The 27,327-nt window shown below is 41.1% G+C and overlaps 1 protein-coding gene across 1 annotated transcript in view; it reads right to left on the bottom strand.

The window, feature by feature from the left end:
• Positions 1 to 27,327, bottom strand: part of KRCC1 (lysine rich coiled-coil 1) — a 123,260-nt gene that overhangs the window by 16,276 nt on the left and 79,657 nt on the right. Inside the window, exons 5-6 of the mRNA XM_030191043.1 lie at positions 14,567 to 14,845; positions 497 to 593 (exon numbers count right to left, since the gene is read on the bottom strand). Coding sequence (XP_030046903.1) covers positions 497 to 593; positions 14,567 to 14,845 — 376 coding nt within the window. The remainder of the gene's footprint in view (positions 1 to 496; positions 594 to 14,566; positions 14,846 to 27,327) is intronic.

Raw genomic sequence — 27,327 nt, 5'->3', positions numbered from 1 at the left:
GAGATCAACTGAGGTGGCAATCTTTAGGAAGCGGCATCTTACTGCTGGCGGGACTGCCTGTCAGTTTCCTCCTCCAAGTCTCTCTCTCTCCCTTTCGCTGGAACTTCAACTGCTGCACCCCTCTCCTGGCATCTCTCCGTTCATCTCCCTCCCTGTGCTAGAAAATACAAAACTATTTTCTAGCACCAGAAATGGTGCACGGTGGGAGACAGCTACCGCTGGGGGTACAGCTGAATCGCCATGCGGTAAGCTGACAGTAGGCCCACCGTGCTTTTGTAAAAGGGTTCCTTAGTCAGAAGAGCATCCCAGTGAAGAAGCAAACAGCTGGTGAATAATTTTCTTCTCTCCCAGATGGTGACACAAGCTTGTTTAGAGCTGAAAAGCTTCTACCAATTTGTCCAATAAGTATCCTGTACACATGTACTAAGTTTTATTGAATTATGAATCATCCACTGTCCAGATTAGTAATTTTGAGAAATGACATCTGAACACTTACTTAATCTGATGCTTGTTTCCTTGCATGTGGGACTGGTACATTTCTATAGATGTGAGGGTGATATTGCAAACAGGGCATATGTAGGTACCAACACCAACTGTTGAAGAAAAGAGATAAAAGACATACTTTCCTAATGCATTTATAAAGCAATACAATAAGCAAAGTTTAACAAAAGATACATGTATCAAAACAGGTAATGTAGGTATAAAATGGTGTAACAAATATAGAAACAAAGAATTTGGTGGTAGATAAAATGAAGATACATACCTGTAGCAGGTATTCTCCGAGGACAGCAGGCTGAATATTCTCACAAACTCTCCCTCCTCCCCGTTGGAGTTGTTCCAGTTCTATTTTTTTGCTTTTTATTAAACTGAGTGAGGGCACGCTCGTGTCGCAGGCAGGAAGCCGTTCGCGCATGCGTGGTGCGTTCGGCCTGTGCGACGGAGCGTTCTAGAGACTTCCTTTTTGCTTTAGAAGTTTTTGTTCTGGTCTCTTGGGCCGTCGCATATTCAGCCTGCTTGTCCTCGGAGAATGATTGTAAGAACTCTCAGAGTCTGTTCATTTTCCATTTCTCTGGTAGTACTGCAGAGCCCTCTCCCCCAAACCTCTAGCTTTATGTTTACCTACTGTACAACTAAGGATTGTCTATGTTTATTCCTTGCAATCTTGAATTCTGTGGGGGTTTTTTGGACTCCAATACCTTCACTTGGAATCTCTTCTATGTATCCACCGCCCTTAACGGGAAGAAATATTTTCTAACCTTGCTCCTCAGTCTACCCCCTTAGAGACTCACACTGTGACTACTTCTTCTTAACCTTTTTGATTGTATGGACCCCTTATAAACCTCCAAAATGTTCACAGACCCCCAAGTTCACCCCCACCACTTCCCAAAACACCCTCCCCCTCAGTGCCAAGCCTGTCCCTACTAGCCCTCTTTGTTTCTCTACTCCACCTGTCTTTGTCTCTTCCCCCATCTCATCCTCTTCCCTCCAGCAGGTCCACATCAGTCTACCAGTCTCTCTCCCCCTCCAGCCATTCCCTATGAATCAGTCTGTCTCCTTCTTTCCCCTCATTACTAACCCTCCCTCTTCTCATTTGCTGATGCAGCACTGCTATTCCCAGGCATGGCTAAAGGTTCATGTAAAGCCCCTTGGGAGTCCCTTTGCAGTAGTTTGGAGTGACAGGTGGGAACCGAGTTTTGGATTGCTGTCATCTCTAGTTCTGCTGCTTTAAGGTGAGCTGTTTTATTATTTCATGGGTAAGAACAAAGCAAAGACCAAGGATCCTCTCCCTGCTTCATCAGCCACTAAAGGGCTGATGCATAATCACGTTTAACATCTGCTTCCCCTACCGCGTCCTCCTCTCCTGTAGAGGATGGAGCGTCTCTGAGCTCTGCTGAACAAACACCACCTCCTTTACCTACTTCTTTAAATAATTTGTCTGATGCCTCATATGGAGTCTCCAACACCAAAACTGAAAGAATTATCTTTTGGACCTTTTCCAATGCTCCTAACTGTGCAATGCAGCCCTCAAGGCCAGATTCTGTTGATGATAAACCTGTATCCTTATCGGACATATGGAATGTAATTACTAGATTAGAATCTTCTCTGTAGGGGGTCTGTCTCTCAGCTATGTAACTTTTCTTCAGGGACTGTTACTAAATTGGGCAATGTACTACTATTAATAATCATTTCTATAGTGCTACTAGACGTACGCAGTGCTGTACATATTATTTGCAGGTACTTTCTCTGCCCCTAGAGGGCTCATAACCTAAGTTTTTTTTTTTGTACCTGGGGCAATGGAGAGTTAAGTGACTTGCCCAAGGTCACAAGGAGCTGCAGTGGGAATAGAACTCAGGTGTCAGGATCAAAGTCCGCTGCACTAACCATTAGGCTACTCCTCCACTCAATGTAGACTCAAATATAGGTCAAATGGATCAACGATTGACTGCCCTAGATCAACAAGAGACATCAATACAGGCTTTAAGGACTCTTAATTATTTATTATAAGCTTGAAACTCAGGAGAATAGGTCAAGCGCTAAGAATCGTTGGATTTTGAATATTCCTTGTACTAGATTATTGTCTGCTGAGATCTTGTTTCAGAAATATTTATTCTTTTTTTTTTGATAATTCTCAATTGTTTTTTTTCACCAATTGTTACCATATTCCACAGAGAAATTGGATTAAGGGGTAGATTATGATGTTTTGAAGCCCCAGGGTAGTTTGAATTTGACAGATTTTCTGGAAGATTCACAGGACAATATCTCCACCAGATTAACTTGATGTGTACCTTTGGTACCTGAAGACATAAAGATGTTAATTATGAAAGCATATTTTAAGAAGAAGGATGCTATTTTTTTTGTAGAGCTTTTGTTCAAATGTTTCATAATATGTCAAGAGCCATCCAGTTTTGCAGGAAGGTATTTTTGTAGTTAAAATCTAAGGGGTCTTTCACAAAGGTGTGCTAGCTTTTTTAGCACATACTAAATGCTAGAGACACCCATATATCCCTATGGGCGTCTCTAGTGTTTAGCGTATGACAAAGACACTAACGCGCTTTTGTAAAAGACTCCCTAAGGTAGTTTCATTAGGGGCTATTTTTTTTTTTTTAAGTTTCCCCATAAATGCTGTTTCTTTTCAGGATAAAGATTATGGGCCCTATTTTCAGCCTGCAATGGTAAGTGGCTAACAAGCTGCTTCCAGCCATAGGAAGAAATAATCACAGATATTCAGTGCTGGAGCCCATATTCAGACCAGTGTCCAATTAACTGGCCATGTAAAGTTAGGATAGAATTTTTTTCTATCCTAACTTTGGGGCCCTTTTAGAGCGGTGGTAAACCCAATGTGGGCTTACCACTCGCTCTTCCAGGACTACCGCTAGCCCAACGCATCCACCAGTGGTAGTCTCGTCCTGAGAGTACGCCATTTCCGAGGGAAAAAGAAAACCCCCAGAAATAGCTTGCGCAGTGATAACCTGGCAGTAATCAGGCTTCACCGCACATTTCCTGGTTACCGGTGGGTTAGAGCGGGAGCCCTTATCGCCACTTCAATGGGTGACGGTGAGGGCTCCCCACCACATGGCCATGCGGTAAGAGTTCTCTTATCGCACAGCCATGTGTGTCTGGGGGCTTTTTTATCTGCTGCGCTAAAAAGGGCCTATGCCACTAGCACAGGGCCCTTTTTCCTGAGGCTTAGTAAAAGGATCCCTTTATGCGGTTACTTAGCTGGTTAGCAGACTGAATATCACTGCTAGCCGGCCAAGTTGCCACTCCGCTGATGGCCTGCCCCTAACCTAGCCGGTTAGGGGATGGCCGTTTAGTGGGGATATTCAGTGGCACTAACTGGTTAGGTGAAACTGAATATCCCTGGATAGCTTTACACAAGCAATTTAAGTGGCCAGGAGCCTCTCTCGGCTGTTTAAATTGCTTTGGATATCTATCTCTTTATCTTTCTGGATCCTGCACAGTTGGAGAGTCTCTTGGCTGAGCAAGAGAAAAATGTACGTAATAGTATGATTAGCATTAGGTAGATGGGGATTGAGTTTTCTTGTCCCTTTATTCTTTTCTTCGTTACTTACACAAACTTGGCATGTGTCTCATTAATCTGGGCTTGTTAGTGTTAATACCATTTGCTTTTCTGATTTTTTTTGGAATGTAATGTGCAAAAACTGCAAATAAAAAACAAGATGAAAAATGCTTCCTTCTTGTACATTATTTACAGCTTGTGGTATAATATGTTTTTTTTATCATCCTCTTCTCCCTCATCTCTAGAAAATACTTTTTAAAATATCTCATTCATAGCATGTACAGGCAAGGCTTTACACTATTCTGGTAGTCATCAGAATTACTTCTCTGCTGTCTACATTCTTTTTTAGGCAAGAACTCCAGAACTGTATATATATATGTCAAATAAGCTCTCACCAATGATTACTACAAAGTTATCACCTCTTGTTTCTGTTGCTAATACTTTTACATTCAGGTATTACATAAGAACATAAGAATAGCCATACTGGGTCAGACCATCTACCCAGTATCCTGTTTCCAACAGTGGTCAATCCAAGTCACAACTACCTGGCAGAAACCCAAATACTAGCAATATTCCATACTATCAATCCCAGGGGAAGCAGCGGCTTCCCAATGTCTGTCTCAATAGCAGACTATGGCATTTTCCTCCAGGAACTTGTCCAACCCTTTTTAAAACCCTGATACGCTAACCACCATTACCACATCCTCTGCCAATGAATTCCAGAGCTTAACTATTCATTGAGTGAAAAAATATTTCCTCCTATTTGTTTTAAAAGTATTTCCATGTAACTTCAATGAGTGTCCAACTACTCTTTGCACATTTTTGAAAGAGTAAACAGTCGATTTACTTCTACTCCTTCTATACCACTCAGGATTTTGTAGACCTCAATCTTATCTCCTTTCATTCGCCTCTTATCCAAGTTGAAGAGCCCTAACCTCTTTAGCCTTTCCTCATATGAGAGGAGTTCCATCCCCTTTATCATTTTGGTCGCTTTTCATTGAACCTTTTCTAATTCTGCTATATCTTGTTTGAGATATGGTGACCAAAACTGAACACAATACTCAAGGTGAGGTTGCACCATGGCGTGATACAGAGGCTTTATAGTATTCTTGGTCTTATTTAGTATTCTTTTCTTAGTAATTCCTAGCACCCTGTTTGCTTTTTTGACCGCCGCCACACACTGAGCAGAAACGTTCAGTGTACTGTATACAACGACACCCAGATCTTTTTCTTGGATGCTGACCCTCAAGGTGGACCATAACATCAGGCAACTATGATTTGGGTTATTCTTCCCAATGTGCATCACTTTCCATTTGTCTACAATAAATTTCATCTGCCATTTGAATGTCCAGTCTTCCAGTTTCCTAAGGTCTTCCTGCAATTTTTCACAGTCTGAATGTGTTTTAACAATCTTGAATAGTTTTGTGTCATCTGCAAATTTAATCACCTCACTTGTCATTCTGATTTCCAGATCATTTATAAATATGTTAAATAGCACCAGTCTCAGTACAGATCCCTGTGGCACTCCACTATTTACCCTCCTCCACTGAGAAAAATGGCCATTTAACCCTACCTTCTGTCTTCTGGCCAATAACCAATTCCTAATCCACAACAGAACATTTCTTCCTATCCCATGACTTTTTAATTTTCTCAGGAGTCTCTCATGAGGAACTTTGTCAAAAGCTTTCTGAAAATCAAGATACACTACATCTTCTGGCTCACTTTTATTGACATTTATTCACACCTCAAAAAAATAAAACAAATTAGTGAGGCAAGACTTCTCTTGGCTGAATCCATGCTGACTCTGTCCCATTAAACCATGTTTATCTATGTTGTCCATAATTTCATTCTTTATAATTGTTTTCACTATTTTACATGGCACCAACGTCAGGCTTACCGGTCTGTAATTTCCTGGATCACTACTGGAACCCTTTTTAAAATTGGCATTGCATTGGCCACTCTCCAATCTTCAGGTACTTCTGGTTCTTGTTACTGCTTTATCATAGTGTTTTATAACCTTGAGATAATCAGATATGCTCACCTCAAGAGCTTTCTCCTGTTTGGTACACATCAGTACCTTTTGGAGTTTTGTATCCCAAATGTCAGACTATATAGTTTCCCACCAAATTTTAGTTGGTAAATTCTTGAACACCCTTAAGCCTTGTCAGATCACTTTCATCAAGAGTTCCCACCCTGTTGCAGGTCTGTAATATCATATATTTATGAAAATAATGAATAGAATAGAACCCAGGACTGATCTCTGAAACACTCCACTGACAAATGGCATTACTCCATGGAAAAAAAAATTCTCATTATACTCTCCTACTTGTCATACAACAAGTTTCTAAACTGGTTTACCACCACAGACTCCACCTACATATCTTATTTATCAGATTCCTGTTTGTAACAGTATCAAAAGCCTTACTGAAATCAAAGTACATCATATCCAGAATCCATTCCAATCTACTTGGTCACCCAATCAAAGAAATTATTCCAAATATGATCAGTCTTTTTCTGGTGAAACGAGGCCTTAGATCCTAGAATCAATACACCCCATTATCCTTTCTTTTAGTAATGATTCCAATAATTTATCTCCACTAAAGTCAGAATAATTGGAGGAGTTACCAGTCACCATCCTAGTTCTACTTGTTTTGAGATCTGCTCATCTCCAGTAAGAGTGAATCAAAGCAATATAATCAGAGATATAAGTTTGTAATGTGGGAAAATCTGATATAACTGGAATCAGAATATCATCAGCATATGGACAACCACAATGACCAGATCAGGTCATAGATTTTCTACTGAATTCAGGTCTGGGCTTTGTCTGGGCCACTTGAGGATGTTTACTTTCTTCCTGCTGAGGCACTCCATTTGTGCTGACTGGAATAGGTTTCCCTCCAGGATCAGTCTATACTTTGCTCCATCCATTTTTCCCTTAATCTTCAAGAGCCTTCCTATCCCCAGTATTGCACAGCATCCTCACAACACAAAGTTGCCATCACCATGCTAAACTGTAGCATTGAGACCAATAAGCAATGCTGGGCAGCAGTTAACTACATAGTTAAACTTCTTTTCAGTAGTTAATTCAAATAGTTTAACAACTCAAAAATAGTTGGTAGTTGCTGAGTAGTTAATTACTAAGTAGTTTAACTACATTTTAAGTAGTTAACAGAAAAAAATCTCAGTTGTGTTTTTAAGTTCTTCTGTACTGCTTGCTTACTGACTTACTAACACCCCAGCTAGTACAGTTCTCTTGTGATATAATACCTTTGGTTCTGGGGCAAGTGATTGGATAAAATGAGAAGCTGCATTGTGACTGGATAAAATGAGAAACTGTACTGTGATTGGATGGATAGGAAGGAAGCATTGTGACTGGTTAAATGAGAAACAGCACTGGGACTGGATGGATAGGAAGGAAGCATTGTGTCTGGATAAAATGAGAACGAGCACTGTGATTTGATAGATAGGAAGGAAGCATTGTGACTGGATAAAATGAGGAACTGTATTGTGATGGATGGATAGAAAGGAAGCACTAGTCTGTGACTGGATAAAATGAGGAACTGTATTGTGATTGGATGGATAGAAAGGAAGCACTAGTCTGTGACTGGATAAAATGAGAAACTGCATTGGGAACATTTTTTTTCTTTTGTGTTATGGCACAACTAGTGTTTGCTGTTGATTTACGAATCAGTTACTGTTTAGATATGCCAGAATGAATAGTTTAGTAGTGAGGGAATTTTATGAGAAACCGAGATTGAAAAGTGAACTGTAAATTGTTTGTACAATGTGAGATCAGTGGCAATATTACTTCAAACACCAACTTCATCAAGCACCTTAAGGTGACTATTGTAGACTACTGATGCACTGATTATCTGCTTGTTAGTGTCTCTTTTTCATATAATTTTCATTTATATGGCACTAGTTTGGCAAGTTTAAATGTGGCGGCAGCACATATTTCACCAACTGTTGCAATTTGTTAAAATACTGTTGTGATTTATAACTGACAAATGATTTAAAAATCTAAGTCTACTCCTGTTGCAATTCATTGTTATGTAAAAATTAAAGTAAAACAAATTTAAAATCACTTAAATCTCTCCCTTAATTGCATTCCTTCATTTATGCATTATATCCTCTTTAGTGAGGCTAAGGATGTTTAGTCTAACTTCCATAAATTAACTTATGTGCAAAACAATGCATTATGCTAACCGGGCGGTAATTGGCAGTGTATGTATGGGTGGCGGTAAGGTCTGAGACCCAAAATGGACAAGCGCCAATTTTTACTTTGCTGCGTGTCCAAAACACACGCCTATACTAGCGCAGGCCATTTTTCAGCTCACCTTAGTAAAAGCACCCCAGAATTTGTTTAGAATAAAGAAAGGGGGGGGGGGGTAGTGGAGTGCCTCAGTGATCTGTCCTGGGGCACATTCTATTCAATATTTTGGTGAGCAGTTGCCGAACAGTTAGAAAGAAAACTAACACAAAGATTAGAAAGAGAGTGGATGCTTCAGCAGGAAAGCATGAAAAGTGATCTACAAAAATTAGAAGGGTGAGCTTATTGCCTGGCAGTTAAGCTTTAATGTGAGGAGTGCTACAAAATCCAAAGAAGCAGTATGCAGGAGGAACGGGACCTTGCGATGATATCCAAGTTCAAGCAGGAAATTTCAATGGGCAACAACATACTTCTTCTGCAGTTTGACCTACCCAGTGCATTTGACATGGTAAACCAGAAACATCATTAAATGGATAAAAAGTTTCATCACCACCAGATCCTATCAAGTCAAATCAACCACATCAGTATTGTCTGCGTGGTCATCAAAATGCGGAGTTCCCCAAGGATCGCCTCTATCCACGATCCTTTTCAATCTTATGATGATTCCTCTGGCTAAATCCCTGTCCAAGTCTGGTCTAAACCCCTTCATCTACGCAGATGACGTCACCATATTAATCCCTTTCCAATCCAACCTTGCAGAAATCTCTGATAAAATAATCACTGGCATGAACATCTTAGCCTCCTGGGCTAACGCTTTCAAGATGAAAATGAATAAAGAAAAAACTCAATGTTTAATCCTCTCATCACAACACTCCACTCTACTCCCAACCACCCTAATCACCCCTGACGTTACAATCCCAATATCCGACAATCTAAAAATTCTAGGAGTAACGTTAGACAACCACCTAACTCTAGAAACTCATGCAAAAGCCATGACGAAGAAGATGTTCATCATGATGTGGGTACTGAAAAGAGTGAAACCATTCCGCCCCCTAAAAACTTTCCGTAATCTGGTACAATCCACAGTACTCACCCACGCTGACTATTGCAACAGCATCTTCATTGGTTGCAAAGCCCAAATCCTGAAAAAACTCCAAACCGCCCAAAACACGGCAGCCAGACTCATTTTTGGTAAATCACGATTCAAAAGCGCAACACCACTCCGTGAAAGACTCCATTGGCTCCCTATCAAAGAACGAATAAACTTCAAAGTCCACACACTGATCCACAAGATCCTCCACGGAGAATCTCCAAATTACATGACCAATCTGATCGACCTCCCAGCCAGGAATAGGTCCAAATCTTCTCAAACATATCTCAATCTTCACCTTCCTAATTGCAAAGGTCTCAAATACAAAACCTACTACGCATCCAACTTCTCCATTATAGGCAGCCAACTCTGGAACGCCATACCAAGATCCATCTGAACAACCAGCGAACACCTACCCTTCCGAAAGTTGTTGAAAATTTACCTCTTCAAACAAGCCTATCCAAACGACCCGACTTAATTTACGAACCCAATCCACACCACTAACATTAACAATACCTCAATCCTCCCCCCACATCTCTTCCTCTTGTCTTACTCTACTCAACTGTGTTATCTCTGTCATACTTTGCAATCCATACATTGTAAGCCGCACTGAACCTGCTATCGAGCGGGAAACAACGGGGTATAAATGCTACAAATAATTAGAACTATTCCCCTACACAATATAACCTCTGGTTCTAGGGACTACCTTAGACTTCATTTTCCAGATTGCTTCACTTTGCTGACTTTAGATACCAGGGTGCTAAGTGGTGGAATTCACTGCCAATGGCAAACAAGGGTCAGCCTGATTACATGATATTTCGCAAAAAAAATGAAAACTTTCCTCTTTGAGAGGTTTCTATCCATTGATGGAGTATCTCAGATTGCAACTGGCCATCAATGGTCTATATCTGATATTTTGTTTATGGCTTAGTAAACCTTTTCTGTTTATTTACTGTTAGTCACATTGAACGAATATACATAGTAACATAGTAAATGACGGCAGAAAAAGACCTGCATGTCCATCCAGTCTGCCCTACAAGATAAACTCATATATGCTACTTTTTGTGTATACCTTACCTAGATTTGTACCTGTCCTTTTCAGGGCACAGACCGTGTAAGTCTGCCCAGCACCATAATATGGGGTATAAATGTCAAAATAAGTACATAAACAAACACGGTAGAATTTGGAATTCCTTAACAACATTTTGTTACTAACTTACTATTAGCATTTTGTTTCTATACTTGTGTGTACTGATATACTCATGTGGTAGTTGTTCTCTATTCAACAACAGTGGTATACAGGACTCTATTTACTGTCGTTAGGCGAGGCAGTTGTGTTGTTCATTGATTGATTACTCTGTTTTCTATTGTACTTTTCAAAATTAATACAAATTACTGGAACTTAAAGGTGTGGACAAGTTTTTGGAGGAAAGGTTTGGACAAGTTTTTGGAGGAAAGGTCCATAGTCCGCTACTGAGACAGACATGGGGGAAGAGGCACTGCTTGCCCTGGGTTTGGTAGCATGGAATGTTGATACTATTTGGGTTTCTGCCAGGTACTTGTGACTTGGATTGGCCACTGCTGGAAGCAGGATACTAGGCTCAACGGACCATTAGTCTGACCAGTATGGCTATTTTTATGTTATAATCATATGTAAATGTGGACATTTTTTATTGGAGAAGTTTGGAACTACTGGGTACAATTCAGCATCAATTGGTCTCCCTTTCATTAACCTACAGGAATGATATATGTATCAGCCTATGGCTCATCTTTTTTTCACTGTTATTGGTGGATTTCAAGATCACAAGACTGAAATACAACTAATTTTAGTGTCCGCTTGACATCAGCTATTTAATCAAAAATTAGTTGCCGCATTTTTAATACAAACTTGAGGTCAGCCATAACAAAGGTGTTTCTGAGCTGCCACATTGCCCATTTCTGGAAAAGAAAACATTGGCTAGTCCTGGTTTTGAACTTATATCCCATAACAGTGTGGTATTCATAGTTTCGGATCCTGCCCATTGAAGCCAGTGTTGCAGGTCTTATAATTCATCAAGATGGGGATATTAGAAATCTATGACTGGCTCTAAATCTTCCCCATAGAACTAGGTAACTTAGCAGCTCTGGTGTTTTGGGGTTTGTTAACAGTGCAAGTTTGGGACAGTAATTTGTTGGTTTGTCTTTGTAACTGTTCACATGTGGATTTAGTTTTTTTTATTTTTTTTTGGTTCATGAAATTCCTGATTCCTCAACTGCCAGCATCAGCACCAAATTGGAACAGCTGGATTCATGTTCTGAGGCAGTGAGTGCTGTGGTTTACTACCTTGCATGAAAGGACTCACTTTTGAGGCTTGTGTGGTCTGAGTGATCCTTACAGTCTATCTTCCTAACCTTGAAGATTGTGGAGAAAACAAGGCCTTAGCTGAGGGGAACATTAGGGCTTCCATCTTGAAGGCTTGGAACCTTCTGGCTGTAGGTGATATCTTTATGCAATGGGTGTAATTTGGGACACTATAATCAGGCCCATAGGCGGTCGGTGGCTCAACGGCTTGGGGAGGCTAAAGGGGGCAGGGTTAGGGGTGGTGCCAGGGATGGGGCTTACATCCATAATTAGACAACACTCAGAAAAAAAAGTAAAATAGTCACAATTAATACCTTTTATTAAATTTAGATATTAGATATGTACCACATGTCAAAGAATAAAGTGGTTGTTCAAAGCATATATTAACCAATGTATACTATTAAAAAATGTTATCAATTATTAAACACTGCTATATCCATCCATTTCAATAAGGCCAACACATAATCCCTCAACCACAAACATTATGCACAAACGTGCAAAAACACACTCAGAACCTTACTGTACCATAACAGCACTAACTCCGAGGACTCAAAGAGCAAAAACATTATGCATGAAAAGGCAGCACTGTAAATATTACACTGGGCAGACCTTAATATACCACCCATATGGAAAACACAGACCGTCAACAATTTGAAACAAGGGATCATAATATCACAATTCCTCATGTACAGCCACAAAACAACCTTTTAGGGTGGATGGTGTTCACAATGAGCTCCTTTTATTAATGACCAGTTAGAGATAAGAGTTTTCAATTTTGGCACAGTATAAGTCATCACAAGAATAAAATATAAGAAAACCAAAGGACTGCATTAGGGGCTTATAGCCCATTTAGTTATGTTCAAACAAAAGAGATCTGCATGAAACAAAATATTTATTTTTATTTTAAGTTATAAAACCTCTCTCTCTGCCCCAATCCAACACTGCCCCACTGTCTTGCCCCACACCACCATCCAACATCTCTCCCCATCTTTCTCTCCTCCCTTCATCATCCACTGCATCATCACCCCTCTGATTCTCCTCCCTCACCAGTCACCATTATTTCCTATTTCACAAAAAAAGTCTTAAGAATTGCTGAATGAAGCATCTATATATTTTCATAATCGGGTGACCAAGCAGTACCATGTGTTAATGCATTGCTAAATCTCCTCCTAGGACTCTCGTTTACAACCACCCTCTCCTGTTCAGCAAAGCAAAGCAAATGAGACCCAAATACTCCTCCCGCTCCTCCCCCCTCCAACACTTACCAGCTTGCTCGATCCTCCACCTCCCTCCCTGGCTCGGTTTGTGACTGACTGAAAAGAGCCGCATGCTGCAACACTCAGGCTCACAGTCACAGCCCGAGGCTCTGCTGCCGGAACATACGGTGCAGGAAGTTACAGGGGGAGGTTCCGGCAGAGCCGGTAAGAAAAGAAGTGAGCGGGCTCAGTGGGGGGTAGGCACCAGCAGAAGATACAATCTTGTTAATGGCTGATCCGGGGCTGAATTCGAGGAGGAGGCAGGTGGGGAAGGTCACGGTTGGGCTGGGAGGCTTAGCCTCCCCAAGCCTCTTATACGGGGCACCTATGATCAGGCCCCAAGCAGCAGCAGCAGTGGACTATGTGTGTGTCTGTGATGTATATCTTTGCTGTCCATTCATCTCCAATGGCAGGACAGCTGTGGGGAAGAGGGAGGTGGAAGGGTTAACACCAAGATAAAGAGGAAAATAAGAAAAACAGTTTTGGATAACCATGGTGCCCTGAAGACACAGGGAAAAGTTTCACAGAAATTAAAAAAATAGTGAGGCAGCAGTGAAGAAAATTAGAAAGAACACAATCCATGTCTGTGTGAGAACTTGGAAGAAAAAAGATTAAGGGACCATAGAGGCAGCATCATACATAGATCATTTCATCTTCCATGTCAACAGAGAGCATTTGTGATGCAGATCACATAATTAAATTTCTCCCAAGTGACTAAAATTTACAAATTGTGGGCTGAACCTGTAGTTTTGGTCATATTGCTGTGGTGTGGGGGAGGGAACAAGGACAGATCTGAGGCTTGTTAAACCAGTTGAGCCTGGGCTTATAGCAGAGATGGTAAGCTAAGGCCTAGGGCGGAAACATTAATGTAGTTACCACTGAAGTTCTAAAAGCCAATAAGCTGATATGAAGATGGAATTTTTGGAGAAGCTGCCCCTCCAGCATCTAGGCAGTCAGATTCTCAAGGGCCACCAGAGAATCTTGTCTTGGACTAAAGCAAGAATACTAAGGATGATATGACAAAAATGTTTTAAAAAAATACAAAACATTTTTATTGAAATTGTAGCTTTCAACTTAAGACTCTTAAAAGCCTACTCTTCCAAATTTTGTCACGAGAATTTGTTATTATAAAGAATTGTTCAACAAAAGATATTTATTTGAGAAGACATAAAGGTGCCAGAGGTCTGAATGTTTCACCCTGGGACTAAGCAAACAAACAGAAGAACAGTAACCCTTGCAATCACGCAAACAAGCCAAACACATGGAGGGTGATAAAAGAAGGAGCAGCAGACGATGCCCAAAGAACAACCGTTCCTCCCCCAAGGATCACAGTGGCTGCTCTCCCAATCCTGTCTGCTACATGGGGTATCTGGTAGTTGCCACTTTATCAGACTCCTAAAGAAGGCCTTTTTAGGCTGAAACACGACTCGTGTCGAGTCTTGGATATTATAATAAAACCAACTGTTCTTTGGACATCGTCTGCTGCTCCTTCTTTTGTCACCCTCGCTGTGTTTGGCTTGACCCTGGGACTAAACATCCTTACGAATGCCATTAAATAGGCTGTCTTTTGATATATAGAACCAAACCGATTATCTATGAATTAAACAGATTTGCTCATTATTGGATTACAGTAAACCCAGTTACTTACCACTTGAGTCTTCAGGCACCGCTTCATCTCCCATTTCTTCCATCATCTTCCTACGTGCCATGTTTCTTTGGTGCTTTTTCCCACTATAGTGCTGTTGGGCCATTAGTGGGCTGTTAAAGGGAGCAGAACAGAGTTTGCAGTACATATCAGGATCATCTAAATCCAAAGCACTGTCCAATGATGAAAGCAATTCAGTATCTGCATCCTGATGCTTGGGTTCATCAGCTGGAGTTTGCAGTTGTGTTGCTTGAATGGTATCAGTTACCTGAGCCACAGTATCTGTACATCACAAAAGAAACTATGTTATTTAAAAAAATATCTAAAGTATATTACCATTTCAAAGAGCTGTTCTGCAAGAAAAAAAATCTTGTTGTAGTTCATTTGATTAACAAAACTACAAAACAACAAGTCAGAGTACTTTTCTTGTACCAAAGGAGCAATTTTCAGTAAGCTGCCTAGGTGTAAGATACATGAGTACTTTTGTACCTGGTAAACTACTTAGTGGTATGACCTGGTCCAGATGTCCAGCCTAGTAATTTCTGTTTAACAAAAGTAGCTTCCAGGCGAGTAAAAAAAGGTGTCCACATACCTTGCACTTGTTAAATCTGTGGGCCAATTATGTGCCAAACAATATGTGCGTACATTTGAAAATTTAATATCTGCATGTATTTTCCCTCTCAAATCTAAGCAAGAATTCTGGTGTGCCATTTTCTCAGTTATTAAATATAGCCCAACTGTGAAACAATGTAACTATATTAAGCCAATGTCTCAAGAAACAATTTTCTACCCTAGGTATCTAGATGCCTAGACTCCATTGGGACCAATATTCAAAGGATTTATGCTCCTAACGTTGGGGTCCTTTTACTAAAGCTTAGCACGTGCTAAGCTTTAGTAAGCTTTAGTAAAAGGGCACCTTTGAGAGTTGTGCTTATAAATTGGCCTCTCTGAAAATTCCTAATTACTCTCAGTATAGCGTCACCTAGGATCAATTTACTCAGTACTAAGAGTCTGTTGAGGCTTTTTCCTCCATATAAAAGAATATTGAAGTTTAAAACTTAGGATTTAACACAGATAGGACTCTGAAAATTCACCAGGGCTGAGTGCATACATTTTTACTCAAATTTTCACTGAACTCTTAAATTTAGAAACATAAAGAAGTGTGTGGCAACAGAGCAGATTTAGGGCGGGTTAAAGAATTTAGGAGCTTTGCACTGATTTTCAGTAGTAGGCTCATAAATCTAGGCAAACGAATGGCAGGTCTAAATTTATGAACATAACTTTTAAGATCCTAAATTAAGATGAATTTTGGCACAAATTTAGGAGCTCAGCATTTCTGAATATTTGGCCCACTGAAAATTGACCTCTAAGACATAGGAACATATAAATCTTAAATTCAAACTTCATTTGTTCCAGTGCAAAAAAATTGCTTTTGGCATTCTTCACATTGCTCAGTTCTTCAATCAGCAAAGTTGAGTGACATTGTTTTCCTGCAATAAGTGTTCTCTGGAAACAAGAGAATCACCAGCCCCACTAATGGGTAATATCAACAGTGGTGGCGAATCACACAACACATTTCTCCTTATAATTCATCTCTTTTGACCTATAAAGGAATCCTCATGATGGCTTGGAGTTATTCTCAAAACCTGTAGAAGCTCTCAAAGTTGTGTCATTCAACAAATCATATATCCTTTGGTGCCAAAGGTCAACTGTTAGAACCCTGAGCTGAGTGTCAATGACAGTCTGGAGAAGCTTTATTCTTAGAGATAGTATGATTATGATTTGGTGAACTCAGTGCTTGATGATGGGTGAAGATGCATGCACAACAGATGAGGCAGCAGGTGGTGTGTTGCTTGACATCCCAAGAGTGGTTGAGCTAAAGAGCACTCCATTCTCTGCACTTGACGTGCTGAGCTACTGCATCTATTGTGCCTCCGTGACACTTCCTTAAATACTGCAGAGACAGAAACATGGTGGTACTCAGTAGAAAGATCTTTCTCAGAGTATTTTAAGGGAAACTGGAAGCTGAACCTCTAGAAATCATTGCAGCATATGCATTGGAAGGAGGCAGATCTTTCTCCATACATTGCTTAGTGCATATGAGTACATTCCAGAACCCCCAACTCTTGAAGACATTCAAAGAGAAATGGCATCAACAGATCTTCTTCTCTGACAAGTCCTTGGAACCACATCCCCTCAGCTCTGTGCCTGAACACTCAAGAGCCCGTTTCTTGGTGCAAGAATGGTGAATGAGATCTGTCTTATTAATGGGGCCTGTTATCAAGGTTTCAAGGCCTAGGGTTGATATCTTCTTGCATATCTCTGAGTCTCCAGTAGTTGGTGCAGCTCATGGTTTTTAGTCTTTGTCATGTTCAAGTCAATAGTCTCAGACTTGTTTAAGATCAGACAATAGCCTTACCTGTCAGGTTTTGATGGCCTTCAGGATATAGTTTTAGTGGGAATAAAATCCAATCCAAACCAAACAAACAAAAAAACCCTGCCAGAATGGCAGTCTGAAGAAACATGCAGCAAAAAATACACCACAGTGAGAAAAAGGTCTATTGAGGCACAATGCGGGAATTGGCACTTATGCTCAGAAAGTACCTCTGTTTTTGATCTCTGAAAATGTGTTGTATGATTCACCCATTGATATGATTAGTAATACATCTCGTCTTCCAAGAAAGCACTTCTTGGTAAAATTCCCACCATACTTTTTCCACTGTGGATTTCTTTTATTCTTGAACTTGCAGGATATTAAATACTTTGACAAAAGATATGTCATTCCAAAAGTGACTTCAAGGTGTTTTGCACTTTTCTGCCCAAAATTAAATCAGCATCTCATGACATGACTAGGCATATTGTACAATATGATATGTAACTTAGTAACACAATAGCGGAATGAAGTTTGACCACTAACCCATTTAATCTGCCCAATTATTTCTTTTTGTACTGTAAGGATATATCCCAGGTGCCAGCTGGAGAGGCTTGGAGGATCTCACTCTTTTTCCAGCAAGTTTTTTTTCCTCTATATACCTTTCTAGGTAATCTAAGACCTAGTCCCAAATTCCAATGTCTTAAATTCAAACTTTATGGTAGCTACCAAAACCAGAAAAGCTACTGTCTGAACACATTTGACCTGTTCGGTCCCGCACAGCCTTGCTGAACAGTACCTGGCTGCCACTAACTTATTGGTAACAATTTGTTTGGTTTCTGTGGCATTGTATTTTGCTGGTGCCAACCTGTTACCCCATAATGTGAAGTATCATATGGTTGCCAGGGCCTGTGTTACACATTCTGGGGGTCCATGGCAGAAATAGGGGAAAGGGCACCAAAATTCTAGCCCCAAAGCACACCTGCAGGCTATGCTTTCTTTGGTTTTATCAGTCTTCCCCCTGCAACATGAAGATCCAGTCCCCCTCCCCTCCCCCATCCTTCAATGGCAGCTCTGCCTCCTTTAGATGCCCTCATTTTGTCCTTATTACCTCCTTCCTTATCTCTGCCCTCAAGGGAGTGACGCATGGGGTGTTTTCAATACTGCAACCTTTCAATCCTTTCCCTACCATTTTCAAAGCATATGACATTAGACAAGGATCAAAAGGTCCATCGCACTCTCAATGTAATCCCACTCTCAAGTCCTTATTTCAATGGTCTTCTGTCCTTGATCCAAGCTTTCTTGATTTTTTTTTAATCAACACTACCCACATCCCTGATTTTCCTTCCTAAAATATTTTCCATATTCAAATCTTAGGTTATCTTTTTCATGTTTGATCTAATCAATATGGAAAGACACATCATTACTTCATAAACAAAGAGGCCCTTTTACTGAACTGCCAAGGCTTCCCAAACTTGTCTTGGGGATCCCATAGCAAGTCAGATTTTTATGATATCCATAATGAATAAGTATAAAATAATTGGGTCTCCAATGTTCATAAATTTGTATTCATTGTGGATATCCTGAAAATCAACCGGCTGTGTGGTCTTCAGGATAGGTTTGGGAGGCCGTACTTTAACTTTTTTTTTTTAATTATCTTTATTAAACATTTCCAGAAAACAGCAAACAAAATACAAACAAAAAAAGATAGCAACCTATGATCAGGCTATATATTTATTTATTTGTTACATTTGTATCCCACAATTTCCCACCTATTTGCAGGCTCAATGTGGCTTACATAGTACCGTAAAGGCATTCGCCAAGTCCGGTAGGGGACAAGTACAAAAGATGTTTGGTGGAATAGGGAAGATAAGATTCAGGCACGTGGGATTAAAGGTAAGGAGGGTTTGATAATGTCCAATACGACCTTTGGTAGTGAAGTGTTGCAGAGTTGAGGCATTTAAGTTGGGTCAGTCGGGTATGCCTTTCCGAATAGATGAGTCTTTAATGATTTTCTGAATATATATATAATAATGAACTGATCTAAGTTACAGTGTGTGTAGCAAGCAAGTCCAGGTGCAGAATAAGTGTATAGTCAGTCACCCTCTCCGGATTCTATATAGCGTGCCTAGAGTTCCACGCCAAAATCTAAGCATATTTCATAATAACACGTGTAACTTAATTGGCTTAACAAGCTAATCTGCATTGATAACTGCACTTAACAAGCAATAATAAGCACTAATTGGCAATAATTAGAATTTATGCGCACAACTCACTAAGCATATTCTGCAATGAACTGTGCTTAAATTCAAAAGGGGTGTGGTTAGGTACGGGGAAACAGGCGTTTCATGGACATTACAAAATTTACGCACGCAGTTATAGAATATGGCCCACTGTATGTAAACCTGTGCGCAGGGATTTATGTCACACTTTTGTTGCTGTAAATGGAGACGCATAGTTTTAGGCTAGGATATCAACTGTTTTCTATATACCACGCCTAAATCTAGGCACCACTTATAGAATACGCTTAGGCAAAAATGTTTACCGCACAGATTTTTTTAGGTGCCTTATACAGAATCTAGCCCCCTATGTATTTCTTATGAAAAAATTGACAGTTTATATACCTAATCGGTCCTTACATTTGCAAAATGAGAGATATTTTTCTCTCTTCTGTACCAACTTTTTTAGGCTTGAATATGCCTATATGTGGCTTTCTTATGGAATAGTATTCCCTCATCAGACATACTGATGATTTATCAGAATTTTGTAGCGCATTAAAACTTTTTGTTATCAAACATTAGGAACAGGCTATGCGACATAATTCGGAACAAGGGACCAACGATACAGGGCCAATTGTAATGTTCCCTGATGATCCACTACCACCTTTTCAAAGCTTTAAACTTGATGTAGTTCCACCAGAAATTCACATTTAATTCTGCATTATTCTTCCAATTATTTACTATCAATTTTAAACCTACAGAAATTAAAAAAAGCTAACAGCTTTACATGATATTTGTTCTGAAATTGTGTCTGAAATGAATGACAAATATCAAGGGCATATATAGAAAGCACATTAACTTATAATATATCCACAGTACAATGCCAGACTCCCTTCTAATATAGTATCAGATTAACACAGAAAAACAGAATATGCAAAAGGGTTCCCTTTCCTCATTTACATGACCAATTGTTATTAGCCCTTAAGGCTTTTCTTGGTGTGCAGAAGCCCTTTGAGCTAAAAACAAAACATGGATTGGGTTACAAAAGCAGAATAAGAAATGTTTATGCTTATTAAAACTTACTATACCATCCAAGCTGACAAGCAGAACTGGGCGGTTTACAAATTCAAATACAAATAAAAGAAAGAAAAGAACTACAATTATTTGATATAAGAGTGCACATGCAACCAACAAACAGTATAACAGTAATGGTAGACAGAGGGGAGAGCAAGGCTAGATAATATTTAAAGGAAAGATGGGAAGGGGAGAGTGATGTTTCAAGCACAGGCAAATTCTACGTTAACAGTCAAGGTGAAAAGCTTCCTTAAAAAGCCAAGTTTTAAGGCTATTTTGAACTTTTGAAATGTGATTTGATCTCCTCCTCTAAGCACAGAATCCTGCCCCCCTTTCCCTGACAACCAAAGCCCATCCTCCAACATGGAAGGCCAATCCTGACAGCAAAATCTTGTCCCCCTCAGACCTCCCGGAGCCTACCCAGGGGTGACAGCGATCCCCCTTTGCTGCTGTCTGGGATGACGCCTGCCTCCAAAGCAGTGCCTCAGTCCTGTAGTGGTAGACTTGCACTGATAACATGGTGACAAAAATTCCTCAGCTGGGAGCTCAAGGTCTAATAGGCAGCCCACATTAAGCTAACATGAAAAAAAAAAAAAAACTAGAAAATATGTAAAAAAAACCCCCCACAAAACCCTAAGGAACTACCACAGAACTCACACACAAAAAAAGACTGTGACACATTTGTTTTAAATGTATTACTATGTAACTTCATATAATGTCCTCTAGTCTGTACTATTTAAAAAAGTAAACAAATGATTTACATTTATCTGTTCCACTTCATTCAGGAGTTTACAGACCTCTATCATATTTCCCTCAGCTATCTTCTCCAAGGTGAAGAGCCCTAACCTCTTTAGCCTTTCCACATATAAGGAGGAGTAGCCTAGTGGTTAGTGCAGTGGACTTTGATCCTGGGGAACTGAGTTCGATTCCCACTGCAGCTCCTTGTGACTCTGGATAAGTCACTTAACCCTCCATTGCCCCTGGTACAAAATAAGTACCTGAATATATGTAAACTGCTTTGAATGTAGTTGCAAAAACTTCAGAAAGGCGGTATATTAAGTCCCATTTCCCTTTCCCTCCCCTTTCATACCCTTAATCATTTTGGTCACCCTTCTCTGAACTTTTTCTGATTCTGTTGTACCTTTTTCAAGATACAGTGGCAAGAATTGCATACAATACTCAAGGTGCAGTCTAACCATGGAACAATACAGATGCATTATGATATTCTTTGTTTTATTCTCTATTTCTTTCATCATAATTCCTAACATTCTGTTTGCTTTTTTGGCTACTGTCACACACTGCGCAGACGATTCAATGCATTGTCCATGATCTTTTTCCTGGGTGGTAACTCCTAATGTGGACCTAGCATCAAATAGCTATAATTTTGGGGTATTCTTCCCAATGTGCATCACTCTGCACTTGTCCAAATTAAATTTAATCTGCCATTTGGATGCCCAGTCTTCCAAAGTCCTCCTGCAATTTCTCAGTCTGCATGTAATTTAACAACTCTGAATAATTTTGTCTCATCTGCAAATGTTATCACTTTGGTTGTGGTTCCCATTCTCAGATCATTTATAAATATGTTAATCAGCATCAGTCCCAGCACAAATCCCTGGGGCACTTCACTATCCACCTTCCTCCGGTGAGAGAATTGGTCATTTAACCCTATTTTCAGTTTTCTCTTTTAACTAGGTCCCAATCCACAACAGGGCATTGCCTCCTATCCGATGGCTTTTTAATTCCTCGGGAGTCTCTCATGAAGGATTTGTTAACAGCTTTCTGAAAATCTAAATACATTGTATCCATGTCACAATCATCAGACAGACCCCAACCCCAAGAACAGATTTCTGTTTATAAAAACAGAGGCTCTGCAATGCTTGAAACTAAATATTATGGAAAAGAATAAAAGAGAGCATATTATTTCACAATGATTCACCGAAAGATTTCAATATGTATATTTTGGAAGAAAGGTGGGACAGGGGAGATATGATAGAGACATTTAAATACCTTCACTGCATAAATGCAAAGGTGGCGAGTCTCTTTCAACTGAAAGGAAGCTCTGGCATAGGATGAAGGCGAAAGGGGATAGACTCAGAAGTAACCTGAGGAAATACTTTTTCACGGAAAGGGCAGTGAAAATCATGAAACGGCCTCGCGGTGGAAGTGGTAGAGACAAAAATAGTATCTGAATTCAAAAGAGCTAGGGACAAATACACTCTCTAAGGGAGTGATATGGAGAGTAGTTGGCATGGATGGACAGACTGGATAGGCCATATGGTCTTTATCTGCCTATATTTTTCTCTGTTTCTATAATAAATCTCAATTTTTTTAATTTATTTTTTTTAAGCTTTGCTGTGTTAAAAAAAAGCACACATAATTTTCCTTTCTTTTTAAGAAAATGCTGTATTTTCAGGGGAAAAGAAAATCTTGTACCTCATCACTGCAAGATGATACCTGGGAAGGGAAACATGGCGGAGCATCCTCAGCAGAAGTGGAATTGAGGGTGTCTGAGGCTAGGCAGCTTGACAGGAAAATGAAGCAAATACCATCCTAGTCCTGCAGCTGCACTAGCAACATCATCATCTCTGATGATGTGTTTAGACCTGCACATCATCAAAAGTAGACACTTCTGGTCTTCATTGATGTCGTCACTGGATGAGTTATAGCAAAAGCAGCTCAGTGGTAACAGAATTTAACCAAAGCAGAATGGGATGAGAAAAATGACCTGGGGCCTGATGCACTAAACTTAACGAGCCATTAACGAGCAAGTAGTAAACCGTGGCATGCACAAAAGGCTTCTCCGAGCCATTTTCTGATCACGGTAGCAGCTAACGAAAACGGAATGCAGATGAGCAAATTAGTACCCCAATGTGTATAAATCGTATTGTAATGAGATGCACTTCCATTTTCCGAATCCCTTACCATGGAAACCCTAACAGGAGGTCTGCATCTCTCGTTGGGGCTGCTGTGAGGGAATCGGAAGGAAAAAGAAAAAAGTGCTAGTCAGGGATGTCCTTCTAAAGTGCCTAACATAGACGTCCTTCACTCACAAAAACAAAAAAGGACGTCCCTGATGAGCACTTGGACATTTGCAGCTTAAGTGAAGGGCTACTACTCTGCCTTCTGACTCCAAAACACTCACGGGAAGCAGCGATCAGACGGGGCTACGAGGATGCTCTCTCTTCCTGCGCTGCTTATTTGTCTTGTCCCCTGGAAATCTGGGTAGTTTGGAGGGTTTGTGTGTCTCGGATTCTGCTGTCCCCACACAGGGTGGTGCTGTGAGGGAATCGAAAGGAAAAAACATAGTAACATAGTAGATGATGGCAGAAAAAGACCTGCATGGTCCATCCAGTCTGCCCAACAAGATAAACTCATATGTGTATACCTTACCTTGATTTGTACCTGCCTTTTTCAGGGCACAGACCGTACAAGTCTGCCCAGCAGTATTTCCCGCCTCCCAACCACCAGTCCTGCCTCCCATCACCGGCTCTGGCACAGACCGTATAAGTCTGCCCTCCACTATCCTCGCCTCCCAACCACCAACCTCTCTTCCCCCACCTGCTCCGCCACCCAATTTTGGCTAAGCTTCTGAGGATCCATTCCTACTGCACAGGATTCCTTTATGCATATCCCACGCATGTTTGAATTCCGTTACCGTTTTCATCTCCACCACCTCCTGCGGGAGGGCATTCCAAGCATCCACCACCCTCTCCATGAAAAAATACTTCCTGACATCTTTTTTGAGTCTGCCCCCCTTCAATCTCATTTCATGTCCTCTAGTTCTACCGCCTTCCCATCTCCGGAAAAGATTTTTTTGCGGATTAATACCTTTCAAGTATTTGAACGTCTGTATCATATCACCCCTGTTCCTCCTTTCCTCCAGGGTATACATGTTCAGGTCAGCAAGTCTTTGCTCATATGTCTTGGAACGCAAATCCCATACCATTCTCGTAGCTTTTCTTTGCACCGCTTCCATTTTTTTTAACATCCTTCGCAAGGTACGGCCTCCAAAACTGAACACAATACTCCAGGTGGGGCCTCTCCAACGACTTGTACAGGGGCATCAACACTTCCTTTCTTCTGCTGATCACACCTCTCTCTATACAGCCTAGCAACCTTCTCGCTATGGCCACCGCCTTGTCACACTGTTTCGTCGCCTTCAGATCCTCGGATACTATCACCCCAAGATCCCTCTCCCCCTCATTACCTATCAGACTCTCACCGCCTAACACATCCAAGTGCTCGTCAGGGAAGTCTAACACGAACTGGACGTCTTCCTGCAGTTTTTGTGATGGGCGTCCTTCTTGGACGTGTTTTTCTTATATGCAATTAGGAAGGACTTCTCTGAAGAAAAAAAAAAAAAAAAAGGACGTCCCTGTTTTTCTTACCTGCCTAAACTGACCACAGGCACAGTTCTTTCAACAGTCCCCTCCAAGGTTGTTTTCAGCTTGCGCCCCCCCCCCCCCCCCAAGATCAGAATGTGCAAGAACGTCCAAATCAAAACTTTTTGGATGTCCCTCCCTCCAGGTCTCTCTCAGCCAATCCCAGCGCGTTTAGCTGTTACCAGTATCAGCTAAACGTGCTGTGATTGGTTGAGAGAGACCTGGGGGGGCGGGACGTCAAAAAAGTTTTGATTTGGATGTCCTCGCACGTCCCAATCCTGTGGGGGGGGGGGGAAGAGGGCGCAAGCTGAAAAAAACCTTGGAGTGAACTGTTCAGAGAACTGTGCTTGTGGTCAGTTCAGGCAGGTAAGAAAAACAGGGACGTCCTTTTTTTTTTTTTCTTCAGAGAAGTCCTTCTCCTGATACTTTTTGGACGTCCCTCTCTCCAGGTCTCTCTCAGCTAATCCCAGCGCGTTTAGCTGTTAACAGTATCAGCTGGGATTGGCTGACAGAGACCTGGAGGGAGGGACGTCCAAAACGTTTTGATTTGGACGTCCTCGCACGTTCCGATCCTGTGTGTGTGTGGGGGGGGGGGGGGGGGGCGCAAGCTGAAAACAACCTTGGAGTGATCTGCTGATTGAACTGTGCTTGTGGTCAGTTCAGGCAGGTAAGAAAAACAGGGACGTCCTTATTTTTTTCTTCAGAAAAGTCCTTCTCCTGATACTTTTTGGACGTCCCTCTCTCCAGGTCTCTCTCAGCTAATCCCAGCGCGTTTAGCTGTTAACAGTATCAGCTAAACGCGCTGGGATTGGCTGACAACCTGGAGGGAGGGACGTCCAAAACATTTTGATTTGGACGTCCTCGCACGTACCTATCCTGTGTGTGTGTGTGGGGGGGGGGGGGGGGGGCGCAAGCTGAAAACAATCTTGGAGTGAACTGCTGATTGAACTGTGCTTGTGGTCAGTTCAGGCAGGTAAGAAAAACAGGGACGTCCTTATTTTTTTCTTCAGAGAAATCCTTCCTAATTGCAGGTAGGAAAAACACGTCCAAGAAGGACGCCCATCACAAAAGCTGCAGGAAGATGTCCAGCTCCTGTCCTCCCTGACAAGCACTTGGACGTTTTTTTTCTTCACAGAAGTCCTTCCTAATTGCCTGATGTAAGCCTGCCTTTAACATGCAAAGCAGTAAACAATGGAAATGTTACACAAGCAAAGAGCAGTAGCACTTAAATTAACTGGGGCTCTTTTCAGCACTCTTTATCTCTTCTGAGGTTCAGGCTGCTGACAAGTTTCCTGCTCGTCAGGGATGTCCTTTTTTTTTGTTGTTGTTTTTTTTGAGTGAAGGACGTCCATAAAGGACGTCCTTGGTATGCGCAGAGCAGCCGGAATAACGCTTGGCTGCTCTGCGCATGCTCGACTGGCTGACTGGCTTCCGAGGGAATAGAGAATGCAAGTGAGCTACAACGAGCAGCTCATTTGCATTCCCTTTCCATGATGCATTCCCGCTGCTTACCGATTCGCTAAGGAATCGGTAAGGGAAAGGCATTAACGATTGTTTTAGTGCATCTTCCCCCTGGTAGGCTAGTTTTGGTCCAAGGGCAGGGCACGCTCAATCATTAAACAAGGAAGCCTTCAGAGCAAAACAATAGGTCCTGATAGCACATAAATTCAAACAATCAACACCTACTTTAGCCTGAATGTTTATAGGATTTTTGTGTGATGATCGTGAAATTTACTCATCAAAATCCTGTGGACGCGGGGGAGGGAGGGTGGACAGCTGCAGGCTAGGGGCCCGAAAGTTAATTGAGGGGGGCTATAAGACTGAAAGTTCACCTGGGGTGCTCACCCCTGCACTAAAAATTAGCCCAAATCCTGAAAAAATTTCAAACCGCCCAAAACACAGCAGCCAGACTCATTTTGGAGAAGCTCCAAGTTACATGACCAGTTTGATTGACCTTCCAGCCAGGAACGGATCCAAATCTTCTCGAACATATCTCAACCTTCACCTTCCCAATTGCAAAGGTCTCAAATACAAAACCTACTACGCATCCAACTTCTCCGTTATAGGCAGCCAGCTCTGGAACGCCATACCAAGATCCATCTGAACAACCAACGAACACCTACCATTCCGAAAGCTGCTGAAAACTTACCTCTTCAAACAAGCCTATCCAAATCACCCAACATAACTCACGAACCAACGCACACCACTAACACTACCCTTACCGTAATCCCTCCCCCAACATCTCTTCCTCTTGTCCCACTCTATACAACTGTGTTATCTCTGCAATATTTTATACCATACATTGTAAGCCATCATCTCTGTGATACTTTGTACTGTACATTGTAAGCCGCACTGAACCTGCTACTGAGCGGGAAAGAGCGGGGTATAAATGCTACAAATAAATAAATAAAAATAAATAGACACATCACAAACTCAAGTGACTGCCAATAAGCAATTTTAAACTTACTCCACTTAGCTACTTCAAAAAGTAAGCTATTCTGAAATACTAAAAAGAAAAGTGGTAAAATATAGATATATATGGTCTGAAACAGCCAGGGGTTGCTCCCTAGTAGTTTCCCCCTGCTCCTCTGGACCTTCTTATAGCTCAACTGAAACTGTTGAGCTACAGTGCTATAAGCCTTCATCCATAACTTACAGGTTTTGTTTTTAAATGATCTTTTATATTCTGCTCGCAAATCAGCCCTGCTTTTACAGCAC

The sequence above is a fragment of the Microcaecilia unicolor genome, chromosome 2 (genome assembly GCF_901765095.1).
Source record: "Microcaecilia unicolor chromosome 2, aMicUni1.1, whole genome shotgun sequence".
In the NCBI taxonomy this organism is placed as follows: Eukaryota; Metazoa; Chordata; class Amphibia; order Gymnophiona; family Siphonopidae; genus Microcaecilia; species Microcaecilia unicolor.
Note: the sequence above shows the minus strand (reverse complement) of the source record. Positions and strands in the feature narration are given on the sequence as shown.